Genomic DNA, 27623 nt, shown 5'->3' with positions numbered 1-27623 from the left:
TGTGTGTGTATTCCAGTCATGGAGCAGGACTGTGAAAGGTATTGTTAAACTTATTATCGATTATAAATTGCCTGGTTAAATTTCATCTCTAAAAATAGTCGCAAACTGCCTCAAGGTAGGCTTGTTATATCTGCCTACCAGCAACACAACTGTTTAAGAGAGCATGACGTTAGCGTGCAACTAAAATGGGTAGGCCACGATTAATATCGATTTAGATACTGAAAAAAGTATTACCATCAATAATAATCAAATATTTTGTGTAATCATATACTGGCCGAATCTTAGGCCACAAAATAATCTGTAGTCAAGAGTACACTCTAACATTCTCCAGTTTATGTTGAGTTCGCTCTTAGGTTATAATATATATAAACGTTTCGTAACCATTTCTCGATCCGGATACCATTCCATATTTTTAACTCGTATCACAGGGCGCTGCCATATTTGTGTCATTGAACAGCCTTTCGCTAGCAGGGGTCGTTTCGAAGGTAGGAGCTCGAATGGTTATGCAAGCCTTTTCTAAATTAATTGTTGCATCAAATGGAATTTCATATAGGAACTAATCTGCCCCATTAAGTGTCGTCGAACCTGGCAGCATGTTCCCAATCTTACTGAAGATCATGCAAGTGCGCCACAGCGTATTACTGACCATGCCTTTTCAGTTTTACTTCAACAGTTGATCATGTTGATATAGGCTTGGGTTTGGGGACATTTGACAGTGCATATTATAATCCATGAATTGGCAAAATAGATTTGATGGGGCCGATTAGGGTTTTCTTCAATTTAAAGGGTTGTCTGCAACTTTTCAAACTTATGTCAAATTTAAATTGACAAAGGCTGAAAATCTGCTTTTTAAAACTGAAATTCACAATTTACTGAGTTGGCAATGACATGGACAGTGAACTACTATGAGTACTGTAACAGTCCGATTGTTACAGATTCCAGTTATTATCCCCCGGTCATATAATGCCCTGTGTGTCCGTCCATTCGTATTTCGTTTCCGGAGCGTGTTCATGATGTCAGTCACTGGATTGTCTGGTCTAGACTCGATTATTTACAGACCGCCGTCATATAGCTGGAATATTGCTGAGTGCGGCGTTAAACAACCAACCAACCAACCAACCAACCAACCAATCAATCGTTTCCGGAGCATAACTCGAAAACCGTGAAAGATTTTTCATTAAAACTTGGTTCATGTATTAACGAACGACTGAAGTGGGGCCTTTTGCTGTGGTAAAGGCCAGGGGGATTTGTCATCTTCTGATGACTCTTTTTGTGCATGATGTTAAGATAGAAAATGACAGAAAATTTTCCATATATATATCAGTGTATATATATATGAATGTGTAAAGTAGGGCTGTGATGGGTCTGGATGGCCTACGCGGGTACCCAGCCACCTATTACATGACCCTACCCAGGTACCCGCTGTAGGTCTCAAGTTGGGTACAAAATGTTCAATTGGAAATTGTTTTACCGGAGCCCTGGCAAAAAGTATTTAGATATAGTATAAAACGATTTGATCATGCATACACTGAAATTGACTGAAGTTTTGTGTTTACTCAAACATATATATGTTCGGGTAGCCCTGTGGGTACCTGGGTCATACTCAGGACCCATCCGCCCCGAGTACCCAAGTTACATGTCCCAGTTTAAAGCTACTAAAAGTCTCTGATGTTAAATTTGTTATACAATTGTCTGGTCACACTTCCGTTGAAAAAGTGATTATTCTGTAGCACTGGTTCCTATAGCTTCTGGGGGCGGTCGGGTAGCCTAGTGGTGAAAGCGTTCACTCGTCAAGCCGAAGACCCGGTTTCGATTCCCGACATGGGTACAATGTGTGAAGCCCATTTCTGGTGTCCCCTGCCGTGATATTGCTGGAATATTGCTAAAAGCGGCGTAAAGGCAAACTCACTCACTCTTATAGCTTGGATGGCCCAGTTGCTAAGGCGCCACAATTCACTGTGCAGAGTTGCGTCCCTTGGGCACGCCAGAAACCTATGATTATGGGTTCGAATCCCGGTACACCCTGATTATGTTTCTAGGTTTGTAAGCACCATACCCATGCTCGTTGGTTTCACCGAAGTGGTAAACGTCTGAGACCTGGATCACTTCAGGCTTTCCTCCCGCATTAAGCTGACACGCCGTGATATAACCGGAATACTGTTAAAAGCGGCATTAAACCCAACTCACTCACTCACTCACTCACTCACTCACTCACTCACTCACTCACTCACTCAAATAGCTTCTTGAAGATAATCATATTTTTCGAACCTTGTGTAACCCTCTTTCACCCATTATATTATTTTTCTTATCATCCTTATGCAAGAAAAATGTAATTGTTCTTCATCATGTTTATGTCATTATTAATATTATTTCAAGATTATCATTGGCATCATTTTCCATTTTCAGCGTAACCTGCCAACTGACCAGGATGCTGCTTCTGACGCCCGTCAGGAGGGCGTTGTCGGCTCACAGCCTGCTGAAGACTGCGTGTAAGTAACAGCTGATTGTATATTTCATGTCAGTGTTGCACTGAATGAACTTGGACAGACAGACCGAATTTATTTTGTATTCAAGCCTCTGTCCCATAATACATATTACTGTGATTTCGAAAACATCGAGCATACTTTGTATAGAAGCAGCTTTCGTGGATTTGTACAGAAACTTATTACAACAATTTAATTAAAACCATAGTATTTTCAGAGATGTGGGATTTTCTTATCTTTTGTACCTGACTTATGAGCAATGATGAGACGTCCAAGACCCATCTCTATTGCCATGATATCAATATGAGTATGAGACATTATATGGATGAAAGATGGAACGTGGAACGTGGAGTGTTTTCATATTCAAATATTCAACTTGCAATCTGCCCAGTGGTCTAAGGCACCACAATTTCTGCAGAGTTGTAAAATGTTAAAATGCGGTCCTTTTCAAATTTAAAAGCACAAGGCCCAACCCTAGAATTATCCCTAAAAGTGGTAAACATCTGAAACCTGGATCAGTACATGCTTTTCTCACAGTAAGCTGACACACTGTGATATAACTAGACTACGGATCAAAGCGCCGTTAAACCCAACTCACTCTCTATGAGCATGAAGGAATGAATTGTTAAGTTTATGCTCATATGTGGTAATTGGCATGTTCAGCATTTACAGTTTTTCATTTCTCTTGTTTCAGTGAGAGCCAACTCGACAGGTGCCCCAGAGAAAATAGAAGTATTTGTTGATGACAAGAGTGTGCTTGTAGAACCAGGCATCACAGTGCTACAGGTAACGTGGGATATGGCAGTTTGTTTGTAAATATGGGAGGTGGGGTATTCTTGTTGTTAAAGTGTTGGCTCATCACGCCAAAGACCCGGGTTCAATTACCCAAATGGGTACAATGTGTGAAGTCCATTTTCTGGTGTACCCCACCATGATATTGTGGAAATATTGCTTGGAGTGGCGAAAGACCTCACTCACTCACTCACTCACTCACTCACTCACTCACTCACTCACTCACTCACTCACTCACTCACTCACTCACTCACTCACTCACTCACTCACTCACTCACTCTTTTGTGAGTGGAAGAAGCGACATCTAGGAATTACATGTACTCAACCTTTTCATGACATATAACCTAACAGTAATCCAACACATGATTATATATCATGGGAATGTGTTGCCATGCCAACTGTAAGGTACCACAATTTATTTTACAGAGTTGTGTCCCTTTTTGCATGGCAGGATCCTCTGATCAAGGCTGTGAATGGCAGGTTATGATCCTTTGTTTACCAGCACCATACCAGTACCTGTTGGTGTCATCAAAAGCTTTAACATCTTCGACCTGCATCACGTTAGGGTTTCCACATCATACAATTTAAGGTTATGTCAGAGAAATGTTGAAACCAACTCACTCCAAATAAAATCCCAGGCTTGTGTGAAGTGAAGTCTCATTTCAAGTTGGCTGTTGCAGGCCTGTGCAGAAGGTGGTGTGGAGATTCCCCGGTTCTGCTACCATGACCGCCTCTCCATCGCTGGGAACTGCAGGATGTGTCTAGTAGAGGTGGAAAAGTCTCCCAAGGTACTAAATAATGCTTATTACTTCTTTGTTTGCTTCAGTGTCGGAAGTTAGCCATGAATATCAAGGGAGTAGGTAGGTGGATGTTGGGTGGTTCTGTGCGTAGCACACACATCTCACACATTTAGTGAAGTGTATGCTACTTAACTTTTGATAGAGATATTTTATCTTTCCATGATATGCACAAGTAATTCTGTAATGTCAGTGTGTATTTAAATAGAATATCATGTCTGACTATCCCTATCAAAAGTTGAATAGTATCTTTTATTACCACTAACTAGGTGTGTTCGAGTGACGTTGAGACCCGTGTAGATCCAGGGTAGAATAGGTCTTCAGCAACCCATGATTGCTGTAAAAGGCGACTTACGGGATCGGGTGGTCAGACTCGCTGACTTGGTTGATGTATGCCATTGTATCCCAATTACATGTATCGATGCTCATGATGTCAGTCACTGGATTGTCTGGTCCATACTCGATTATTATAGACCGCCATCATACAGCTGGATTATTGCTGAGCGCGGTGTTAAACAACAAACAAAATAGTATACTCCTGAAAAAAGGTTTAACACCCCTCCCCTTTTGTTTTCGTATGTTCATAGCTTTCATATTTCCATGCTCCTTTTGGAAAAGTATGACATTGACCTCATTTTGATATATACTACTCAACTTTTGCTGAGGACCACACCTTTGACTAAAGACGACTATTTTTGGTCATCTGTGTAGAGTAGCATATATATATATATATCTAAGATAGTGGAAGGGGTGGTCGGGTAGCCTAGTGGTTAAAGCGTTTGCTTGTTGCGCCGAAGACCCAGGTTCGATTCCCGACATGGGTACAATGTGAAGCCCATTTCTGGTGTCCCCCCGCCGTGTTATTGCTGGAATATTGCTAAAAGCAGCATAAAACCAAACTCACTCACTCACTAAGATAGTGGAACGTTGCAAGGTAAGGGGTTGGATTCATATTCTGCAGATTATGTGTGTTGTGGAAGATAATAATAAGAGGGTGAATTACCCATGGCTATTTGTCACGTGCTGTGGGGATTCAGGTGCTATCAGGTCACCAGTGCCCTAGAGTCAGAGAGCCTATTTCATATATGTTTGGAATCTCTCGTTCAGTCAGACTTAGATGTGTTTGTCTGATTCTTGAAAACATTCCAAGATAAATCTGTGGAACTCTGGGAGCTTGGTGGAGAAATGATCGAGTTCTTCGTTCCCCCTTGGACAATCCCCAGATTATGGGTATTTAGTACGTAGAAATTCCTGGAAAGAGAGATTGTGTTTGAGTGATGTTGAGACCTATGAAGATCCAGGGTAGAATAGGTCTTCAGCAACCCCTGCTTGCCGTAAAAGGCGACGAACAGGATCGGGTGGTCAGACTCGCTGACTTGGTTGATGCATGTCATCCTATCCCAATTGCGTGGATTGATGCTCATGATGTCAGTCACTGGATTGTCTGGTCCATACTCGATTATTTACAGATCGCCGTCATATAGCTGGAATATCGCTGAGTGCGGCATTAAACAACATACAAAGAAAAGAGTGATGTGATTCTGTTGTGTGTTTGTAGCCGATTGCCTCGTGTGCGATGCCAGTGATGAAAGGGATGAAGATCAAGACCGACTCACCTGTCACCAGGAAGGCAAGGTAAGCAGCCTGCTGCAGACATAATGCAGCGCTAATAGTTGGTAAAGTACCTAAATAACCCACAGCTGTTCTAGAGCTCTGATTCACTAAGAATGTCAGCATCTGGATTTACTTGATTTCACTGTCTGTTTTTCTTCAGCAACCCATGCTTGCCGTAAAAGGCGACTAACGGGATCGGGTGGTCAAGCTTGCTGACTTGGTTGATACATGCCATCGATCCCAATTGCTTGGGTCGATGCTCATGATGTCAATCACAGGATTGTCTGGTCCAGACTGGATTATTTAACAGACCGCCGTCATATAGCTGGAATATTGCTGAGTGCGGCGTTAAACAACAAACAAACAAACAAACAAACACTGTCTGTTTTAGTTGTATCTCTGTGTTTGATTTATCAGCTGTGTTTTGTTTGATACTCCAGGGAAGGTGTGATGGAGTTTCTACTGGTGAACCATCCCCTTGACTGTCCCATCTGTGATCAGGGAGGAGAGTGTGATCTACAAGTGAGTACAACATGCTCATATAGTCCACAGTTTTACTCTAGACTGTAAAAAGACTGCTTCTGTATTCTAGGGGATAGATGGAAGGTCCAGGGTTCAATCCCGGGCTGCGTCATACCAAAAGACGTTAATGGATGGTACTTGTTGTTACCCTGTCTGGCGCTCGGCATTAACATGATTAAGGGGCTAAAACAAGGACTGGTCGGATTGGAGTCAGTATACTGTGTCTGAGTGGGGTATTCATGTTAAACTGCGGCATGGTATCTCAGTGAGCTAGCACTATAAATCGGCATCAGTTCGGACTAGTACAAGCACACACACACACACACACACACACACACACACACACACACACACACACACACACACACACACACACACACACACACACACACACACACACACACACACACACACACACGTGCATCCACATCGGTATATAAGTGCAATAATCTTGGACGCGACGTTCAACCCCATTTCACCTCACCACCTCACCTAGGGGATAGAAAGTCTGCTAGGAGAGGTTTTTGATCCCCTGCTACGTCATACAAAAAGACATTAAAAGATGGTACTTGCTGTTACCCTGCCTGGCATAAAGGGGTCAAAACAAGGATTGGTCTGCTTGGGGTCAGTGAACTTGGGAGTCAAAAGTATCATGTTAATCTGTGGCATGATATCTTAATGGGTTTGCACTGTAAAACTGGCATGAGCCTGGACCAGTGCAAGCAGACACATACACGTGAACGCACATTGCTGTTTAAGGGCAATAAGTGTGAACACAAAGCCTTTTAAACCATGCCTTAACTGTGACATTGCCAGTGTATACACAACCGCTAGTAAAGCGGAGTGAGTGAAAGCGTTGGAGAACTATGTACTGCTCCCCAAGCCAACAGCCTTTTAGAACTACGTACTGCTCCCCAAGCCTACAGCCTTGTAGAACTACGTACTGCTCCCCAAGCCTACAGTCTTGTAGAACTACGTATTGCTCCCCAAACCTACAGCCTTGTAGAACTACGTATTGCTCCCCAAGCCTACAGCCTTGTAGAACTACGTACTGCTCCCCAAGCCTACAGCCTTGTAGAACTACGTATTGCTCCCCAAGCCTACAGCCTTGTAGAACTACGTACTGCTCCCCAAGCCTACAGCCTTGTAGAACTACGTATTGCTTCCTAAGCCTACAGCCTTGTAGAACGACGTATTGATTCCCAAGCCTACAGCCTTGTAAAACTACGTACTGCTTCCCAAGCCTACAGCCTTGTAGAACTATGTATTGCTCCCCAAGCCTACAGCCTTGTAGAACTACGTATTGCTCCCCAAGCCTACAGCCTTGTAGAACTACGTACTGCTTCCCAAACCTACAGCCTTGTAGAACTACGTATTGCTTCCTAAGCCTACAGCCTTGTAGAACTACGTATTGCTCCCCAAGTCTACAGCCTTGTAGAACTACGTATTGCTCCCCAAGCCTACAGCCTTGTAGAAGCTGTAAACAAGTTGTATTGTTAAACTATTGAAATGATATTCAGTTGATGATTGTCACTCATGATGTTATTTAGATTTATGATTCATACAATAAGAAATTGAGAGTTGGGACAGGAATCTCGAGTTCAGCCATACTGAGGTGTTTTTCCGAACCTTGACAACATTCCAAGAAAAAACTTGAGAAGCTCTGGGAGCTCGGTGGAGAGGAGCCCGAGCTCTTTGTCCCTCCTTGGACAGTTGCCAGTATTTAACCTAAACGGCTGAGTCATGTTTTATGCCTCACATAGTATATATACTGCTCAACCTTTGATAGGGATAGTCATGTCATTCAGTTTCAAGATCCCTATCAAAAGTGAAGAAGTATATGTTAGTGTTACTTTGTTTCAGCAGGAATGTTTTATTCATCATGCTACTGACAATGGCTAAGATTTGTTGTACCAGGGACCTGAAGTTATCTGTTTTTGAATGTTTATTTTCACTGGTGTATGTAATGTGGCATGTATGGTTTCCTCCAGGACCAGTCGATGGCCTTCGGGAGTGACAGAAGCAGATTCACAGATACTCATTTCACTGGCAAGAGGTGAGACTTGTACCTGTGATTAATGTTACAATCATTTCACTAGCAAGAGGTGAGACTTGCACCTGTGATTAATGTTACAATCATTTCACTGGCAAGAGGTGAGACTTGTACCTGTGATTAATGTTACAATCATTTCACTGGTAAGAGGTGAGACTTGTACCTGTGATTAATATTGCAATCATTCAGAATTCATGCATGGTTTAGTCGATAGAGCGTTTGTCTGGACACTAGAAGGGTGGTGGTTCCCTGCCTTGGCCACCTCATACTAAAAGAGGGGCGGTCGGGTAGCTGGGTAGTGGTTAAAGCGTTCGCTTGTCACGCTGATGACCCAGGTTCGATTCCCGACATGGGTACAATGTGTAAAGTCCATTCCTGGTGTCCCCCACCGTGATATTGCTGGAATATTGCTAAAAGCGGCGTAAAACCATACTCACTCACTCACTCATACTAAAAGATGTTTTAAGCTGGTACTTGTTGTTACTCTGCCTGGCATGCAGCATTAAGGGGATACAACAAGGACTTGTTGGTCTGAAGTCAGTATATTGTGTCTTAGTGGGTTGTCCATTTTAGACTATGGCATGGTATCTCATTGGGCTAGCACTGTAAAACCACCATAGGTCCGGACTGTGATCATTGCTATTTGAACATGATGTTAGACCCCATTCTGGGTGAAAACTGGTCCCCAGCAACCTATGCTGACAGTAGGAAGTGACAAAATGGGTTGGGTGGTCAGGCTGTGTGGCTTCGTTGAGCACATGTCACCATACCCCAACTGTGTGGTACATTGTGCACAATATCAGCCACTGGATTGTCTGGTCCTGACTTGATTATTTACAGCTTGATTTATAGCTTGAATAACGTTGGATTAGACAACAAACAAACAACAAGCTTGTCACAAGTAAGTTTATTGCAGTAAGTCTCCTGCTCTGTTAACATGTGACAGGTGTCTATTTTGTTGAAATTCCAGAGCTGTTGAAGACAAGAATGTTGGCCCCTTGGTGAAGACGATCATGACCAGGTGTATTCATTGTACACGGTGTATCAGGTGAGTAGCTCTACTCCTCTACTGAAAGGCAACTATGCTTGTTGTAAGAGGCGACTAACGGGATCAAGTGATCAGGCTCGGTGACTTGGTTGATGCATGTCATTGATCCCAATTGCATGGATCGATGCTCATGATATTAATCACTGGATTGTTTGGTCCAGACTCGATTATTTACAGATTTACAGCTGGAATATTGCTGAGTACGGCTTTAAACAACAAACCAACCAACCAACTCCTCCACTGTACCTCTCTGTGCCCAATCAAAATGAAAGTTCTTTAGCCAATCAGCTGTTAGGTTTTTAATACAATCTGGCTTCATTTTTTGCCGCCACGATTAGTAAATTTTTATTTGTTCAAATGAACATCCACACATAACAGAAATTATCCTTCAATGGTACTCCCTCTTCATGGAACGATTTCATTCTGTTTTACAATCTGCACCAGGTGCAACCAAGTGAATTTATCAGGCTGCACCATTTTATTCTGAACCGGTGACGTAAGTCACTGTGACCTCTCTGACGTTCCATGAAACATCAAAAGATTGTGTACATCGCGTGTTCCTGGTTACACATGAGAACAGACTTGTTGTTTTTAACTTCCGGTAATTGATGTTAACCTGATACACACGATAGGAGTAGACTATATTTACGGGAAAGTTATTCAAATAAAACTGCTGCCATGCACTTGTTGTGGGAAATGTTACCTGCACTGGGTGCAACCTGACAATAAAAGTTACCAACCCGTGAAGATCCGGGATAGAATAGGTCTTAAGCAACCCATGCTTGCCGTAAAAGGTGACTATGCTTGTTGTTAGAGGCGACTATTGGGATCGGGTGGTCAGGCTCGCTGACTTGGTTGATGCATGTCATCGTATCCCAATTGCATGGATCAATGCTCATGATGTCAATCACTGGAATGTCTTGTCCAGACTCGATTATTTACAGACTGCCATCATATAGCTTGAATATTGCTGAGTGTGACGTTAAACAAACAAACAAACAAATAAAAGTTACCTGCACTAGCAATATTTTACTTGCACTGAGAGAATGTATGAAATATCCACAACAATATGATAGAGATGCCATACTTTATTCTTTCAGAACTTAACGTTTTAGTTTGTTTTTGAGATGCAGAAATCAGACTGGTTTGAATGCTTCGGTTACTTGTACCAAGAATTTCGAAACCTCAGTGCTAGTTGGCTGAATAGAAAGTTAACCTGATCTATAACATGTTAACAGTATAATACACACGAAAGAATTGTTCATAAGTAAATTCCAGTCTCCTTACTGTTTACAGTTCCTGTTTAAATTGTGGCGTTTTATCAGTGAATTGCTTGTCGTAAGATTAGACTAATAAAGACCAGACTGAGTTACTGCACCCAGAGGGGGCACGGGTGGCCTAGTCGTCTAAGGCGCCGCGATTCGCTGTGCAGAGTTGCGTCCCTTGGGCACGCCAGAAACCTATGATTGTGGGTTCGAATCCCGGTTCGCCCCGATTATGTTTCTAGGTTTGTCAGCACCATACCCGTGCTCGTGGGTTTCACCGAAGTGTTTAACGTCTGAGACCTGCATCACTTCGGGCTTTTCTCCCACATTAAGCTGACACGCCGCGATATAACTGGAATAATGTTAAAAGCGGCGTTAAACCTAACTCACTCACTCACTACTTCACCCAGATGACATGGATCGTTGCTCATGTTTGCAGTTCTAGTTTGCCTCATCCGGACTCTGTTATTTACAGGCCTACGTGTTATAGCTGAAATATTTCTGACTGCAGCATTAAAACATTCAATCACTCAGCTGTAAAGATTGAACGCTGAATGCAGATGATTATCCCTCCAGGTTTGCTAGTGAGGTGGCTGGTGTTGATGACCTTGGCACCACAGGCCGGGGAAACGACATGCAGGTCGGTACATACGTCGAGAAGATGTTCAAGTCGGAATTGTCAGGCAATGTTATTGACCTGTGTCCTGTTGGAGCTCTCACGTCCAAGCCCTACGCCTTCACAGCCAGACCCTGGGAGACCAAGTAAGTAAATGGTGCCAGGTGGCACAGCCAGACCCTAGGAGACCATGTAAGTGTGAGTGGTGCACAACCAGACCCTAGTAGACCAAGTAAGTGTGAGTGGTGCACAGCAAGACCCTAGGAGACCATGTAAGTGTGAGTGGTGCACAGTCAGACTCTAGGAGACCATGTAGGTGTGAGTGGTACACAGCCAGATCCTAGGAGACCATGTAAGTGTGAGTGGTGCACAGCAAGACCCTAGGAGACCATGTAAGTGTGAGTGATGCACAGCCAGATCCTAGGAGACCATGTAAGTGTGAGTGGTGCACAGCCAGACCCTAGTAGACCAAGTAAGTGTGAGTGATGCACAGCCAGATCCTAGTAGACCATGTAAGTGTGAGTGGTGCACAGCAAGACCCTAGGAGACCATGTAAGTGTGAGTGATGCACAGCCAGATCCTAGGAGCCCATGTAAGTGTGAGTGATGCACAGCCAGACCCTAGTAGACCAAGTAAGTGTGAGTGATGCACAGCCAGATCCTAGTAGACCAAGTAAGTGTGAGTGGTGCACAGCCAGACCCTAGTAGACCATGTAAGTGTGAGTGATGCACAGCCAGATCCTAGTAGACCAAGTAAGTGTGAGTGATGCACAGCCAGACCCTAGGAGACCATGTAAGTGTGAGTGGTACACAGCCAGACCCTAGGAGACCATGTAAGTGTGAGTGATGCACAGCACGATCCTAGGAGACAAAGTAAGTGTGAGTTGTGCACAGCCAGACCCTAGGAGACAAAGTAAGTGTGAGTGGTGCACAACCAGACCCTAATAGACCAAGTAAGTGTGAGTGGTGCACAGCCAGATCCTAGGAGACCATGTAAGTGTGAGTGGTGCACAGCCAGATCCTAGGAGACCATGTAAGTGTGAGTGATGCACAACCAGATCCTAGTAGACCATGTAAGTGTGAGTGGTGCACAGCCAGACCCTAGGAGACCATGTTAGTGTGAGTCGTGCACAGCCAGATCCTAGGAGACCATGTAAGTGTGAGTGATGCACAGCCAGACCCTAGGAGACCATGTTAGTGTGAGTGATGCACAGCAAGACCCTAGTAGACCATGTAAGTGTGAGTGGTGCACAGCAAGACCCTAGTAGACCATGTAAGTGTGAGTCGTGCACAGCCAGACCCTAGGAGACCATGTAAGTGTGAGTGATGCACAGCCAGACCCTAGGAGACCTGTAAGTGTGAGTGATGCACAGCACGATCCTAGTAGACCATGTAAGTGTGAGTGATGCACAGCCAGACCCTAGGAGACCATGTAAGTGTGAGTGATGCACAGCCAGACCCTAGGGGACCATGTAAGTGTGAGTCGTGCACAGCCAGATCCTAGGAGACCATGTAAGTGTGAGTCGTGCACAGCCAGACCCTAGGAGACCATGTAAGTGTGAGTGGTGCACAGCAAGACCCTAGGAGACCACGTAAGTGTGAGTGGTGCACAGCCAGATCCTAGGAGACCATGAAAGTGTGAGTGATGCACAGCCAGACCCTAGTAGACCATGTAAGTGTGAGTGGTACACAGCCAGACCCTAGTAGACCAAGTAAGTGTGAGTGATGCACAGCCAGATCCTAGGAGACCATGTAAGTGTGAGTGATGCACAGCCAGACCCTAGTAGACCAAGTAAGTGTGAGTGATGCACAGCCAGACCCTAGTAGACCAAGTAAGTGTGAGTGATGCACAGCCAGACCCTAGTAGACCAAGTAAGTGTGAGTGGTGCACAGCAAGACCGTAGGAGACCATGTAAGTGTGAGTGATGCACAGCCAGACCCTAGGAGACCATGTAAGTGTGAGTGGTGCACAGCAAGACCCTAGGAGACCACGTAAGTGTGAGTGGTGCACAGCCAGATCCTAGGAGACCATGAAAGTGTGAGTGATGCACAGCCAGACCCTAGTAGACCATGTAAGTGTGAGTGGTACACAGCCAGACCCTAGTAGACCATGTAAGTGTGAGTGGTGCACAGCAAGACCCTAGGAGACCATGTAAGTGTGAGTGGTTACACAGCCAGACCCTAGTAGACCATGTAAGTATCGTGACTTGAACAAGTTATGCATTTATACTATATACAAAAAACTGTTGTTGAAGGAGAGTTCAATAGCCAGCAATATATCGCAGATTATAATTTTAAGACTAGTCTTAGAACAATAAAGTGATCAGATTATGACAGACAACACATTATAAAAACAGGCTGTAGATCAACGACTAAAGTTAGGCCACCATACCAGGGACCATGGGGACATACAGTACCTTTGCTACCTGCATTGTTCCCCAGCAGCATTTAAACAATCCCTTTAGTCATTGGCAATTGTTGACAAGATTAGCCATAAGGTAAAATAAACAAAATTTCTCCGGTTTAAACAGTGGTAGGTAAAATACTTTGAATAAAGTGGTCGAATGTAAGGATAAAAAATGAGGGGTCTACAGGAATCTCGTTCAGTCAGATTAAGTTGTTTTGTATGCCTTGTTAAAATGACAGGAATCTCTCGTTCAGTCAGACTAAGATGTGTTGTTTTGTATGCCTTGTTAAAATGAAAGGAATCTCTCGTTCAGTCAGACTAAGGTGTGTTTGTCTGATCCTTGAAAACATTCCGAGATAAATCTGAGGAACTCTGGGAGCTCGGTGGAGAAATGGCCGAGTTCTTCGTTCCCCCTTGGACATTTACTGCAGCACATTATGAAGTAGGCGCATATGTTGAGACACGAGACATTAGGTTTGTAGTGGATCAGTACTTCAATAGTTCAGCTGTCAAGGTTTGTGAAGAGTTTATGCTGATATGTTTTTGTTATCTGTTTGCCATGTTTGCATGAGTACGTTCTTTGTGTTTTTCAGAAAGGTTGAGAGTATAGATGTGATGGATGGTTTGGGAAGCAACATCGTTGTCACCATGAGGACCAATGAAGTGATGAGAATCGTCCCGCGCATGAATGAGGTCAGTTGTTGCCTTGGTAACATGACATTCAATGACCTGTGGCAAACGGGACTAATAGGTACCCGCTACTGTGTGCTTTGGAATAATACATGTTGAAGTGATTAGGAGAGTGATTAAGGTAAATAAACAATGGGATTTACCAGGACCTGCGCAGAGGCCGATATTTTCCAAGTCAGTGAAAATGGCCAAATTGAAATAAAAAAAATGGCCTTCAGTAATGTTATGGATTTGAAGTACCGTAATCGACGTAATAAGCACCTAGGGCGCTCTCAAAATTAGAAATAGGGGGCTCTTATTAGAATATTATTTTGGTGAAAAAACAGAGTTGAAAGATACATTTCGTGGTTTATGCTGACAGCCTGAAATGTTTATGTACGACAGATATATTTTTCTGGAATTGAATTGCCCATAATTAAGGGTGCATATAACACACGAGTGCGTATTGTACGCAAATTAATAAGTCTTGTGAACATTGATCAATCGGAAGGGGTGCTAATTGGGATTGTTCACTAGCCAATATATTGGCAAATATCGCCGTGGGCGCTTATTAGAGCGGGGCACTTATTACGTCGGATACGGTAATAAGAAATGTAATAGCTTCAGAGAGGTGACTTGTTCGAGCAATGTAACAATTTGTTTCCTTTATTGCCCGCCAAGGGCACTTAGTTTGGAATCCTAGATAACCCCTGAAGAGGTATCTCCACAGCCGTCATGGGCTATTCATTTATATGTTACAGGAAATCAATGAAGAATGGATCTCCGATAAGACGAGGTTTGCGTATGACGGCCTGAAGCGCCAGCGCTTGACTTCACCATTTGTGAAGAACAGTCAGGGAAATCTGGTGGCCACAGACTGGGAGAATGCTTTCATCAGGGTGGCACAGAAGGTAGAACTGTTGTTAGACTGGAAACACCTTTTCTGATTTCAGGGTAGAAGTTGTCACCAGTAACTAGGGCTGGGACGATACACCAACTGTGAGATCCGATACTCACACGTGCCTTACTCACGATCCTTTATGTATCACGATACTCTTTTCTGCGATGCGTAAGCCATCTTTTTCATAGAGAGGATGGCCAAATACCTGGCATACTGATGATTTACAGTTGGCAGAGTGAAGTATGGCACAACAAATGAAACTATGTATGTTTTACCTATTAACTTGCACTACTGATTAGTGGAACAGTTATTAAAGCAATCATTTAAGGTCAGATTGATACTTGTATCGAGAAATAAAAAATCGTGATCCACCGATGCATCGGTGTATCGTCCCACCACTACCAGTGCCATGTTTGCCGTGAGAGTGGATCAGTTGGTCGTGTTGTCAGGATAATTTATAGGCTGCCTGATATTGCAGGAATCATTCAGACTACGAATTCATACACTCACTCAGTCCAAATAGGTCCACAACATCCTGTTTGTACTGTCATTACAGCTGACATATGTGGTGAGTTGCGGTCACGATGTTTGACCTGGCTCTTGGATCATTATTCAAACATATAGTAAGTTCCTGAACTATTATAGTTCAAGCTTGAGGTCCTGGATCGGCCTGATTGTTTCTAGGTTTGTCAGCACCATACCCAACCTTGCCAGTTTCACCCAACTGGTAAACATCTAAATACCTTTATCATTTGGTGAACTGCCTCCGTGGTCTAGTGGAAGAGCGTCTGCCCGGAGAGCGGAAGGTCCCGGGTTTAATCCCGGCTGCGTCATACTAAAAGACTTTCCTCCCTCATGAAGCTGATATGCCATGATATAGCTGGAATACTGTTCAAAGGGCATTACACCCACGTCGCTCACTCACTGTAGTCACTGGATACTCACTTCGTGGTGGCGTGGATAGAACATCTGCCTGGAGGTGGTTTGAACCCCAAACTCATCATACCAATAGACAATTAAAGACGGTAACTGTTACGCTCAGCGTTAAGGGTGTAAAGCAGAGACAGGTTGACTCGGTGTCAATATGGGGGTATCCATGTTAAACTGTGGCATGTCTCCGTAGGCTTGCACTGTAAAACCGACATGAGTCCTGGACAAGTACAAACAGGCACATACATATGCATGCCCATCGCTATATTTGTTTAATAATCCTGAATGTGACATTAAGCCTCAATTCACCTCACCTCTACATTTAACCCAATGATCTGCTCCCCAGCTCCGAGAAGTGAGTGGAGACCAGGTGGCAGCTGTAGCCGGGGGTCAGGTGGATGCTGAGGCCCTCATCAGTCTCAAGGACCTCCTCAACAGACTGGGCAGCGAGGGACTCTGTACAGAGGAGATCTTCCCCATGGATGGAGCTGGGTGAGTTGGGGATTGTGGTAATAGCTTGGTGTACAACCCTAGTGACTATTGACTGACGATTGGTGCCCCCTGTGGTATATGGCTGGAATATTGCTAGGGTGAAGTACAAAATTGCCTACGTTGACTGTCTGACTGTTAGTGGCCCCTGTGGTATATGGCTGGAAATTGAATATTGATGAGGGTGATGTACGATATTGCCCGTGTTGACTGACTGACTCTTAGTGGCCCCCTTGTGTTATATGGCTGGAATATTGCTGAGGCCGATGTACAGTATTGCCCATGTTGACTGTCTGACTGTTAGTGGCCCCCTGTGGTATATGGCTGGAATATTGCTAGGGTGAAGTACAAAATTGCCTATGTTGACTGTCTGACTGTTAGTGGCCGCCTGTGGTATATGGCTGGAATATTGCTAGGGTGAAGTACAAAATTGCCTACGTTGACTGTCTGACTGTTAGTGGCCCCTGTGGTATATGGCTGGAAATTGAATATTGATGAGGGTGATGTACGATATTGCCCGTGTTGACTGACTGACTCTTAGTGGCCCCCTTGTGTTATATGGCTGGAATATTGCTGAGGCCGATGTACAGTATTGCCCATGTTGACTGTCTGACTGTTAGTGGCCCCCTGTGGTATATGGCTGGAATATTGCTAGGGTGGTGTATAGTATTGCCCATGTTGACTGTCTGACTGTTAGTGGCCCCCTGTGGTATATGGCTGGAATATTGCTAGGGTGGTGTACCGTATTGCCCGTATGACTGTCTGACTGTTAATGCCCTGTGGTATATGGCTGGAATATTGCTGAGGGTGGTGTACAGTATTGCCCATGTTGACTGTCTGACTGTTAGTGCCGTCTGTGGTATATGGCTGGAATATTGCTGAGGGTGATGTACAGTATTGCCCATGTTGACTGTCTGACTGTTAGTGCCCCCCTGTGGTATATGGCTGGATTATTGCTGAGGGTGATGTACAGTATTGCCCATGTTGACTGTCTGACTGTTAGTGCCCCCCTGTGGTATATGGCTGGAATATTGCTGAGGGTGGTGTACAGTATTGCCCATGTTGACTGTCTGACTGTTAGTGCCCCCCTGTGGTATATGGCTGGAATATTGCTGAGGGTGGTGTACAGTATTGCCCATGTTGACTGTCTGACTGTTAGTGCCCCCCTGTGGTATATGGCTGGAATATTGCTGAGGGCGGTGTACAGTAATGCCCATGTTGACTGTCTGACTGTTAGTGCCCCCCTGTGGTATATGGCTGGAATATTGCTGAGGGTGGTGTACAGTATTGCCCATGTTGACTGTCTGACTGTTAGTGCCCCCCTGTGGTATATGGCTGGAATATTGCTGAGGGCGGTGTACAGTAATGCCCATGTTGACTGTCTGACTGTTAGTGCCCCCCTGTGGTATATGGCTGGAATATTGCTGAGGGTGATGTACAGTATTGCCTATGTTGACTGTCTGACTGTTAGTGCCCCCCTGTGGTATATGGCTGGAATATTGCTGAGGGTGGTGTACAGTATTGCCCATGTTGACTGTCTGACTGTTAGTGCCCCCCTGTGGTATATGGCTCGAATATTGCTGAGGGTGATGTAGAGTATTGCCTATGTTGACTGTCTGACCCATTGTGCCCCCCTGTGGTATATGGCTGGAATATTGCTGAGGGTGGTGTACAGTATTGGCCGTGTTGACCGACTGACTCTTAGTGGCCCCCTGTGGTATATGGCTGGAATATTGCTGAGGGTGGTGTACAGTATTGCCTATGTTGACTGTCTGACTGTTAGTGCCCCCCTGTGGTATATGGCTGGAATATTGCTGAGGGTGGTGTACAGTATTGCCCGTGTTGACTGTCTGACCCATTGTGCCCCCCTGTGGTATATGGCTGGAATATTGCTAAGGGCGATGTACAGTATTGCCCATGTTGACTGTCTGACTGTTGTTTCAGCACGGACCTGCGGTCCAACTACCTTCTCAACACGGGCATCGCTGGCGTAGAGGAGGCCGATCTTGTATTGCTGGTCGGGACCAACCCCCGCTACGAGGCGCCCATCTTCAACGCCAGGATCAGGAAGAGGTGAGGCATGTGTACACTGAGTGCAGATCTTACGACCAGCAAAGCTGCTAGGGAGCAATTCAAACCTGGAATCCCCACAGGGGGAGTTTCTAAATGCCTACCAAAGACCTCATAACAGCCAATATGTTACACCACAAGATGCAGAAAGACTATTGGGTTGGTAGAAACAAAAGATTGGCCTCAGACAGAGAGGTGTTTCTCAAATGATGGTCAGGTCAACATGGTGACAGCACTGGATTCCGTCTGTGTTAAAGATTGTCTGCAACAACTTCAGCAGAACCTGCCTGCAGGTTAACTTACTGGATCAGATGGTCAGGCTCGGTGACTTGGTTGATTGTGTGGCATGGTACACTGACAGTGTGGATTGTTCACAATATCAATCACTTGATTATTTTTTTAACATGCCACTAATGTTCCCGGAATATTGCTGAGTGCTGCGTTAAACAACAAATAAACATGCACTCAAGCACAGACACAATTTAGACATTGGTAGTTCATGATAGATGATACCTTTCAGTATTCTTTATAAGTTATCGACTCGTGAAGATCTGGGGTAGAATAGGTCTTTAGCAACCCGTACTTGCTGTAGAAGGCGACTATGCTTGTCGTAAGAGCTGACTAATGGGATTGGGTGGTCAGGCTCGCTGACTTAGTTGTTGCATGTCATCGATCCCAATTGCGTGGATCGATGCTCATGATATTAATCACTGGATTTTCTGGTCCAGACTCGATTATTTACAGACCGCCGTCATACAGCTGGAATATTGCTGAGTGCGACGTTAAACAACAAACAAACAAAAACAACAACATTATTAATCAGCATCAGTCCGGTCTAGTACAAGCAGCCACACACATACACGCACATGCACGTCACTTTTTAAGTACAATAATCTTGGACGCAACGTTAAACCCCATTTCACCTCACCTTTCCTCGTGTTCTGATAGTGTTTATGTTGCAGCTGGATCCACAATGACCTGCGGGTCGCGATGGTGGGGACGCCAGTGGATCTGACGTATGAGTATGATGTGAGTCACACCTACCATGCTATAACAATACTCAGAGCTACAGATAAGCAGCGTATTTCCATAAAATACCCCCAAAATATTCAAAACCCAATTGCTTTCAATTAACTTGCGTATAGAAAGGCATGCATTAAAGGAAAAACTCAAATGTATATAAACAGCATGCGAAAATCCCTAATGAAGCTTTTTCATGTGTACAAAGGATCTAACACAATTACGAGCTAATTTACTTTCCGAATCCAGCCTATTTATTTAGGACAGTTATCATGGTTATGTTCATCTAAAACATTATTTCATTTGTTTTAAATCTTAAAATGTTCACTCTTTTGGGGAAATACCCAATAGAGTGATGAATAGATGAGTGAAAAAATATTGGTTACCCATAAATAATGTAATAACCCACATCAAATAGAAACCCTAGAGTAAACACTCAGTTGCTCAAAAAGTTATCTGGAGCTCTGTGTACTGATGAAAACGAATAATGGAACAATGAAAAATATAGGGCACTAAGCTTTACTGTCCGTACATTGGAGGACCGCCTCCGTGGTCTAGTGGTAGATCGTCCGCCCAGAGAGCGGAAGGTCCGGGGTTCGATCCCCGGCCGCGTCATACCAAAAGACGTTAAAAGATGGTACTTGTTGTTACCCTGTCTGGCGCTCAGCATTAAGGTGCTAAAACAAGGACTGGTTGGCTTGGAGTCAGTATACTGAGTCTGAGTGGGGTATTCATGTTAAACTGCGGCATGGTATCTAAGTGAGCTGTCACTATTAATCGGCATCAGTCAGGACTAGTACAAGCAGCCACACACACACACACACACACACACACACACACACGTACATGCACGTCGTTATATAAGTGCAATAATCTTGGATGCGACGTTAAACCCCATTTCACCTCACCTCACCTGTACATTGGAAATAGCGTGCTTACAAATTCAACACGTCGGAAATAAATATTGAAATGTGCTTGTGTGCATTGTTTCCAACATGTATTTGGTAGACAAGGCTGGGAACCCATGATGGCAAATCCTTTCAGTGTCTGAAACTAAGTATTCAATTATTCATTTCCACAAGTGTACTTCATAATAAGTGTTCAGTATTTGGCATTGTAGATGATGTACTACTTTCACCTACATTCGAACCTCGTGTTGAACTTGTGTTGTCGAATTCTCTGTTGTCTTGAACTGGTCTTCCGTTCCCCTCAACTTCTTTCTATGTCTGTCATTATTTATGCTTGGATCTGTGGAAATGGATCTGTCAAATTCCTGTTTATCTCAAACTCATTTGGGAGTCCCAAGTCCTGAAATTATGCATAAACTCCCTTGATGACTCAAACAGCTCAAATAGATGTAACGTCCATACACCCACACTTGCCAATCTTCCAGCTTGTACAGCCACTTATCCAAGCAGTGACAGTGAGATCAATGCTATGCTAGAGTTGTCTTTCCTTCACTACCAGCAGCCTGGGCTCTGAAATTGCGTACGCCTTGAAATCTAGTCTTGCTTCTGGAGACTGCCTCCATGGTCTAGTGGTAGAGCGTCCGCCCGGAGGGGGAAGGTACAGAGTTCGATGCTTGGGCCGCGTCATGCCAAAAGACGTTAAAAGATGGTACTTGTTGTTACCCTGTCTGGTGCTCGGCATTAAGGGGCGGCTCAGAGTCAGTATACTGTGTCTGAGAGGGGTATTCATGTTAAACTGAGGGCATGGTATCTCAATGTGCTAGCACTATAAATCCCAAAACATGATGTTTGGTTTTTGAAAAATCACTTTGTTGGTTGTCTCGAATCCCGGATAACTCGAACATTTTGTTAGGTCCCCATGAGTTTGATGCAAGGTTTGACTGTGTTTGTTTCTTTAACCTTTTGTTTTTTAAGCAAATTCTAAGTTCATGAAGTCTTTGAGGTCTCCCTTTATTTTTTTCATTTGAAGACATTTTCTTAAACATGTTAAAATGATTAATAAAGATATTTTAAGCACTTGACCAAGTTGTTAGAGATTGAATGTATGTAGATATAGTAGACAATGTTACAGTTTCAATACATTTCTATAAGCATGATAAGTGGGTAATTTGTTTTAATGTGGTATTTGCTTGTGTCAAGTGTTATATTCCTTCTATCTGCAGCAACTCGGTGATACAGCCTCAGTGTTGGAGAGCCTGGCCAGTGGCAAGCATCCCTTCTGTCAGGTGAGTCCAAACATTTTGACTGTCAGACTGTTACTGCCCCCTGTAGGTTATGGCTGGAGTATTGCTAAGGGTGGTGTTCAGTATTGCCCGTGTTGACTGTCAGACTGTTAGCGCCCCCTGTGGTATATGGCGGCAATATTGCTAAGGGTGATGTAAAGTATTGCCTGTGTTGACTGTTAGCGCCCCCTGTGGTATATGGCTGGAATATTGCTAAGGGTGATGTACAGTATTGCCTGTGTTGACTGACTGTTAGTGCCCTCTGTGGTATATGGCTGCAATATTGCTAAGGGTGATGTACAGTATTGCACGTGTTGACTGACTGTTAGTGCCCTCTGTGGTATATGGCTGCAATATTGCTAAGGGTGATGTTCAGTATCAGGTATGAAACTACTTACTCATTATTCTGGCTAGTTCTGAAATATTATTGACGCCGTCTAGACTTTGCATTCTAATGAGGTTCCGCATTGATGCAATCTGAAGACAAACCCTCCTAGTTTGAGCGTTACATCTTCCAGACACTGAATGCTGCCAAGAAGCCCATCATTGTTGTGGGTAGTGGGTTGCTGCAGAGGGAGGATGGTGCCGCGATACATGCCGCCGTGTCAACGCTGGCGGAGAGTGTCCGCTCCAGCTGTGGGTGTGGCCCGGACTGGAAAGTGCTCAACGTGCTACACAGGGTGAGTCAGTAGCCTTGTATGACTGGAAGGTACTAAGTGTGTTCAGTTTTCCTGAATAAGTTTCAGAAAACCCATGCCCAATACAGGGTGAACACTAATTTTCTTATGATAAAATCAGATTGATGTTATTTCTTTTTTCTTTCCTTCTTTGTCTCCAACTGCATGGTCCCTTCAGTAATGGATAAACGTTGAAGTCCACAACATGGATGGTAAAAGTGTCTTTATCCATGAAGAAATGCAAAAAATAACTTGAATCTCGGTATGAAAGAAATTAAGACAGGAATTTCAAAATCAGCCAGACTTAGATGTGTTTGTCTGATCCTTGAAAACATTCCGAGATAAAACTGAGGAACTCTGGGAGCTCGGTGGAGAAATGGCCGAGTTCTTCGTTCCCCCTTGGACATCAGCATGGTGCTGTCTGTTTTCACAAGTATAATGCAAACACATTTTAAATGAGTTGGGTGACATTGTGTACATGATCTATAGTGTTCGCACAATAGTCCAGCGGCCCTTGTCATGACCCTGAGCCAATGATTCTTAAAAATATAGTGCGGATGGTTGTTTTTTTTCTCTTTTTTGCTTGTTCAAACTAGTATGTAGCAAATAAACAGTTGTGTACCATCAGCCTGGGAAAGGGCCTCCCTACATAAACAAGCATACAAACTCCTATTGACACCATGACCATAACACAAGATGCGCAGTAAAGCAGTGTGCATGTAAAGGGAAGTAACTGTGTGCTATATTGGATCGCATTTTAATAGTATTTTTAAAAAAAATTTAAAATGGAAATATAAACAAAATGTGTGACTTAATAATGATGTGGGTGGTGCCTGAGAACCAAGACTATTATATTTTTTAGCCTTAGCTGGTCCCTGGATCCAAATACTGTAGGAGGAGACCTCAGTGATCCAAGGACCTCCCTTATTTTTGTACTAACCTTAAGGATCCCAGGACCCTGCTTAATTTTGTTCAAGACGTCAAGGACCCCACTTAAATTTGGCCATGACCTCAATGGTCCCCAAGCCCCCCTGTTATTTTGGGAATGATCTGTGTGTAGGTGGCCAGCCAGGTGGCAGCACTTGACCTCGGCTACAAGGCTGGCGTGGACCACATCCGACAGAATCCTCCGAAGGTCCTGTTCCTTCTGGGAGCGGACGAGGGGGCAATCACACGAGAAGACCTACCCAAAGACTGCTTTGTTGTATACCAGGGTGAGTGAGGCAGTGTGGCTGCAATGTCAGCATCTTTTGTGTCTGTTTCAATTTGCCTTGCAGTGGTGCCAATAACATATAGATTCAGACTCATGATCAAGGTTTAAACGATCAAGTTCTACTTTGAGCATGCATTCGTTGGGGGAAACATTCGACATGTTCAACTTTTTTTATATTATTATTAATATGGCATTGGGGTAGTCATGTGGATAAAGTTATCTCTCATCACCCCGAAGGCCCATTTTCCGAAGGTCCGATTTCCCTCGTAGGTGCAAAATGTGAAGCCAATTTCTTGTGTTCCCTGCTCTGATGGGGCTGGAAGACTGCTAAAGGTGGCGAAAGCCAATACTCACTCACTGTTATTGTTGTTTTCATCATGATTATTGCACATATGCATAATACAAATCTTATTAATGATTGGTCATTATGAAGTATCCTGATATGAATAGGTCTTCAGCAACCCATGCTTGCTGTAAGAAGCGACTATGCTTGTCTGTGCAAGGCAACTAACAGGATCGAGTGGTCAGGGTCACTGACTTGGTTCATGAATGTCGTTGTATCCCAGTTGTGTAGATCGATGCTCATGATGTCAATCACTGGATTGTCTGGTCCAAACTCGATTATTTTCAGACCGTCGTCATATAGCTGGAATATTGCTGAGTGCGGTGTTAAACAACAAACAAATCTGAGGGAAATTCTTTGTAGGTTGTTATCCCAATGTTTTCTTCATTTCTTTCTTAGGATGATAATGTGTACAACATAAAACTGGAACTGGAAACAATTGGATGAACCGTAGATTTTTGTGTTGTTTAGGTCCATGTTTTGATCCTATTTCATACATGACTGGCTTGTCTTATGGAACTGTGGTTTAAGAGTGGCCTGACAGAATCCCAGAAGTAAAGTAACTCACATCTTTATGACAGGAATCTCAAGATCAGCCAGACTTAGATGCATTTGTCTGATTCTTGAAAACATTCCGAGACAAATCTGAGGAACTCTGGGAAGTCAGTGGAGAAATGGCTGAGTTCTTCGTTCCCCCTTGGACATTTTGATTGCTTCGAATTTATGACAATTTTTTTTCTCATATTTCACATGTTATACATTTTAATACACAAGGTATTTATGCATGTTGGTATCAGGTCACCATGGCGACAGAGGAGCTGAGATGGCGGACGTGATACTCCCCGGAGCAGCATACACGGAGAAGGATGTGACGTACGTCAACACAGAGGGCCGCGCACAGCTGACGAGGACGGCGGTCACACCTCCAGGCCTTGCTCGGGTCGACTGGAAGATCATCAGAGCCCTGTCAGAGGTCAGTACATTGTGCTGTAAGCTTCAGCAGGGTTTCCATGGGGTTTCATACGTAAGAAATAAAGTTGATATAACACAAAGCCAGAAAACCTGTATTTATGGAAGCCCGTAAACCCTTGTGTTTGTGAAGGCATGTAAACCCCTTGTAGTTTTGGAAGCCGGTAGACCCTTGCGTTTGTGAAAGTTGGTAACCTCCATGTGTTTGTGAAAGCTGGTAACCCCCATGTGTTTGTAAAAGCCGGTAACCCCCATGTGTTTGTGAAAGCCGGTAACCCCCATGTGTTTGTGAAAGCCGGTAACCCCCATGTGTTTGTGAAAGCCGGTAACCCCCATGTGTTTGTGAAAGCCGGTAACCCCCATGTGTTTGTGAAAGCCGGTAACCCACATGTGTTTGTGAAAGTCAGTAACCCCCATGTGTTTGTGAAAGCCGGTAACCCCCATGTGTTTGTGAAAGCCGGTAACCCCCATGTGTTTGTGAAAGCTGGTAACCCCCTTGTTTTAGTGAAAGCCCGTAATCCCCTTGTGTTTGTGGAAGCCGGTAGACCCCTTGTGTTTGTGGAGGCATGTAACCCCCATGTGTTTGTGGAAGCTGGTAAACCCTTGTTTGTGAAAGCCCTTAATCCCCTTGTGTTTGTGGAAGCCGGTAGACCCCTTATGTTTATGGAAGCCGGTAAACCCTTGTTTGTGAAAGCCCTTAATCCCCTTGTGTTTGTGGAAGCCGGTAAACCCTTGTTTGTGAAAGCCCTTAATCCCCTTGTGTTTGTGGAAGCCGGTAAACCCTTGTTTGTGAAAGCCCTTAATCCCCTTGTGTTTGTGGAGGCGTGTAACCCCCTTGTGTTTGTGGAAGCCGGTAGACCCCTTGTGTTTGTGGAGGCGTGTAACCCCCTTGTGTTTGTGGAAGCCGGTAGACCCCTTGTGTTTGTGGAGGCATGTAACCCCCTTGTGTTTGTGGAAGCCGGTAGACCCCTTGTGTTTGTGGAGGCGTGTAACCCCCTTGTGTTTGTGGAAGCCGGTAGACCCCTTGTGTTTGTGGAGGCATGTAACCCCCTTGTGTTTGTGGAAGCCATGAAACCCCTTGTTGTTTGTGGAAGCTGGTAAACCTCTTCTGTTTGTCCACCAGATGGTTGGAGTGACCTTGCCCTATGACAAGATCACAGAGGTGAGACGGAGGCTGGGGGAAGTCGCCCCCAACCTGGCACGGGTCGGCGACGTGGAAGACGCTAACTACTTCACACAAGCACAGCAGCTGGCACAAGTAAGATATCAGTCCTCATTCACTTTACAATGTGGCCTTACTTTCAGACAGTCTGAAAGATGTGAATGATGTGTAATAGTAGCTTAGTGACTGTGTCTGTCTTATAAGTTTGTGAGCCACAAGTGTCACTAGGGGGGTGTACAAGCTTTTAGGAGCTGAATGGGCTTGTACACCATGCTACAGAAGGTTGATGGTTGTACATAAATGCTCAGCTCAGAAAATCCATTACACTCTGCTGGTGACACCTGTGACAAATTCATCATCGTGTGTTCTCAAGTGGAGAGACTTGTATTGGGTGAAATATGTTTGTGTGACAATATCAGATCTGTTAGTGGGTTTAGTATGGTAACTCAGATGTGGAGAGAGTCAGTTATGACATAACAATCAGATGATGTCACTTGATATGCTATGATGTCATGATGCTGACGGACTGGTATGGGGTTTTACAAGATGGTGACTGGCCAATCAGATAGCTGGATTTTATGAATAGGTATCTCCCTGTGTACTGAGAAGGAATATTTAAGTAAAAGTTTCATTTTTCTTCCACGTATTTGGGTCTCTAAATTAGGATATCAACAGTATCTTGTCTGCCCATATGACTTGTTCAGATCAAAGAAAACATTGCTTCCCACTTGAGTAAACGTGCTTGAGTTTGTATTGTAGTTGGGGAAGAAGCCTCTTGGAGCCAGCCCCCTGACCCCATCTCAGCAAGACCTGAAGGATTTCTACATGACCGATTCCATCAGCCGCGCCTCGCAGACAATGGCCAAGTGTGTACAAGCCTCCAGTGAGCCTAACAAATACTGAACTTCTGCATAGACAAGCTGTACATCACTGTACATCAAGGCATCTCACTGGGCAGTCAGACCTCTATTCTGATTGGATAAGGGATGGTGTAATGTTTCATCTTCTTATCTGATTGGCCAAAAAAGTTTAGGGAAGGATTGAAAAATATACTTTTGCATAAAGTGCTGTTGACTCAATTTAACAACAAATATGAAATTTTTGTTGTGCTTTGTAGTCTTTGATGGGTTAATATGAATGATGTCATTTAGAGCATCTGTATTAATATTTCTTAGACCTTCCATTGTTTTGAACCTTTCCAGTCTTCAGGTTGAAGTGTATGCGAAGTGCTACAGATCATCCAGGCCTGTTACTGGTGATGCGAGGAAGCCCAGTTCAGACTGTATATATTTTCCATAGTATTTATGGATGGGCATATTTTAGTGAAAAAGATGGTTTGTGAATTGAAGTTGTTAATGAACATTTGTAAAATAAAGAATATGTGGATATAGTA

General features: G+C 44.0%; 1 protein-coding gene across 1 annotated transcript; it reads left to right on the top strand.

The window, feature by feature from the left end:
- Positions 1 to 384: 384 nt before the first annotated feature.
- On the top strand, positions 385 to 27623 carry LOC124131027 (NADH-ubiquinone oxidoreductase 75 kDa subunit, mitochondrial-like). The gene is made up of 20 exons (XM_046494095.2): positions 385 to 485; positions 2407 to 2489; positions 3178 to 3269; positions 3956 to 4063; positions 5631 to 5707; positions 6127 to 6208; positions 8200 to 8264; positions 9232 to 9309; positions 11151 to 11336; positions 14190 to 14289; positions 15027 to 15176; positions 16443 to 16588; positions 18530 to 18658; positions 19618 to 19684; positions 21807 to 21869; positions 22385 to 22546; positions 23604 to 23757; positions 24897 to 25072; positions 26192 to 26326; positions 26990 to 27623. The coding sequence occupies exons 2-20, from the start codon at positions 2429 to 2431 to the stop codon at positions 27131 to 27133; spliced, it is 2175 nt and encodes a 724-aa protein (XP_046350051.1). The 5' UTR covers positions 385 to 485; positions 2407 to 2428; the 3' UTR covers positions 27134 to 27623.

Source organism: Haliotis rufescens, unplaced genomic scaffold (genome assembly GCF_023055435.1).
Source record: "Haliotis rufescens isolate VD_foot unplaced genomic scaffold, xgHalRufe1.0.p SCAF_10, whole genome shotgun sequence".
Classification (NCBI taxonomy): Eukaryota; Metazoa; Mollusca; class Gastropoda; order Lepetellida; family Haliotidae; genus Haliotis; species Haliotis rufescens.
Note: the sequence above shows the minus strand (reverse complement) of the source record. Positions and strands in the feature narration are given on the sequence as shown.

Bases quoted from the DNA above. Each gene is read 5' to 3' on its own strand.
- LOC124131027 (XM_046494095.2), top strand. From the start codon at position 2,429: ATGCTGCTTCTGACGCCCGTCAGGAGGGCGTTGTCGGCTCACAGCCTG. The intron at 11,337-14,189 runs GTAAGTAAATGG...TGTGTTTTTCAG, and splicing joins GCCAGACCCTGGGAGACCAA to AAAGGTTGAGAGTATAGATG. The intron at 19,685-21,806 runs GTGAGTCACACC...TTCTATCTGCAG, and splicing joins ATCTGACGTATGAGTATGAT to CAACTCGGTGATACAGCCTC.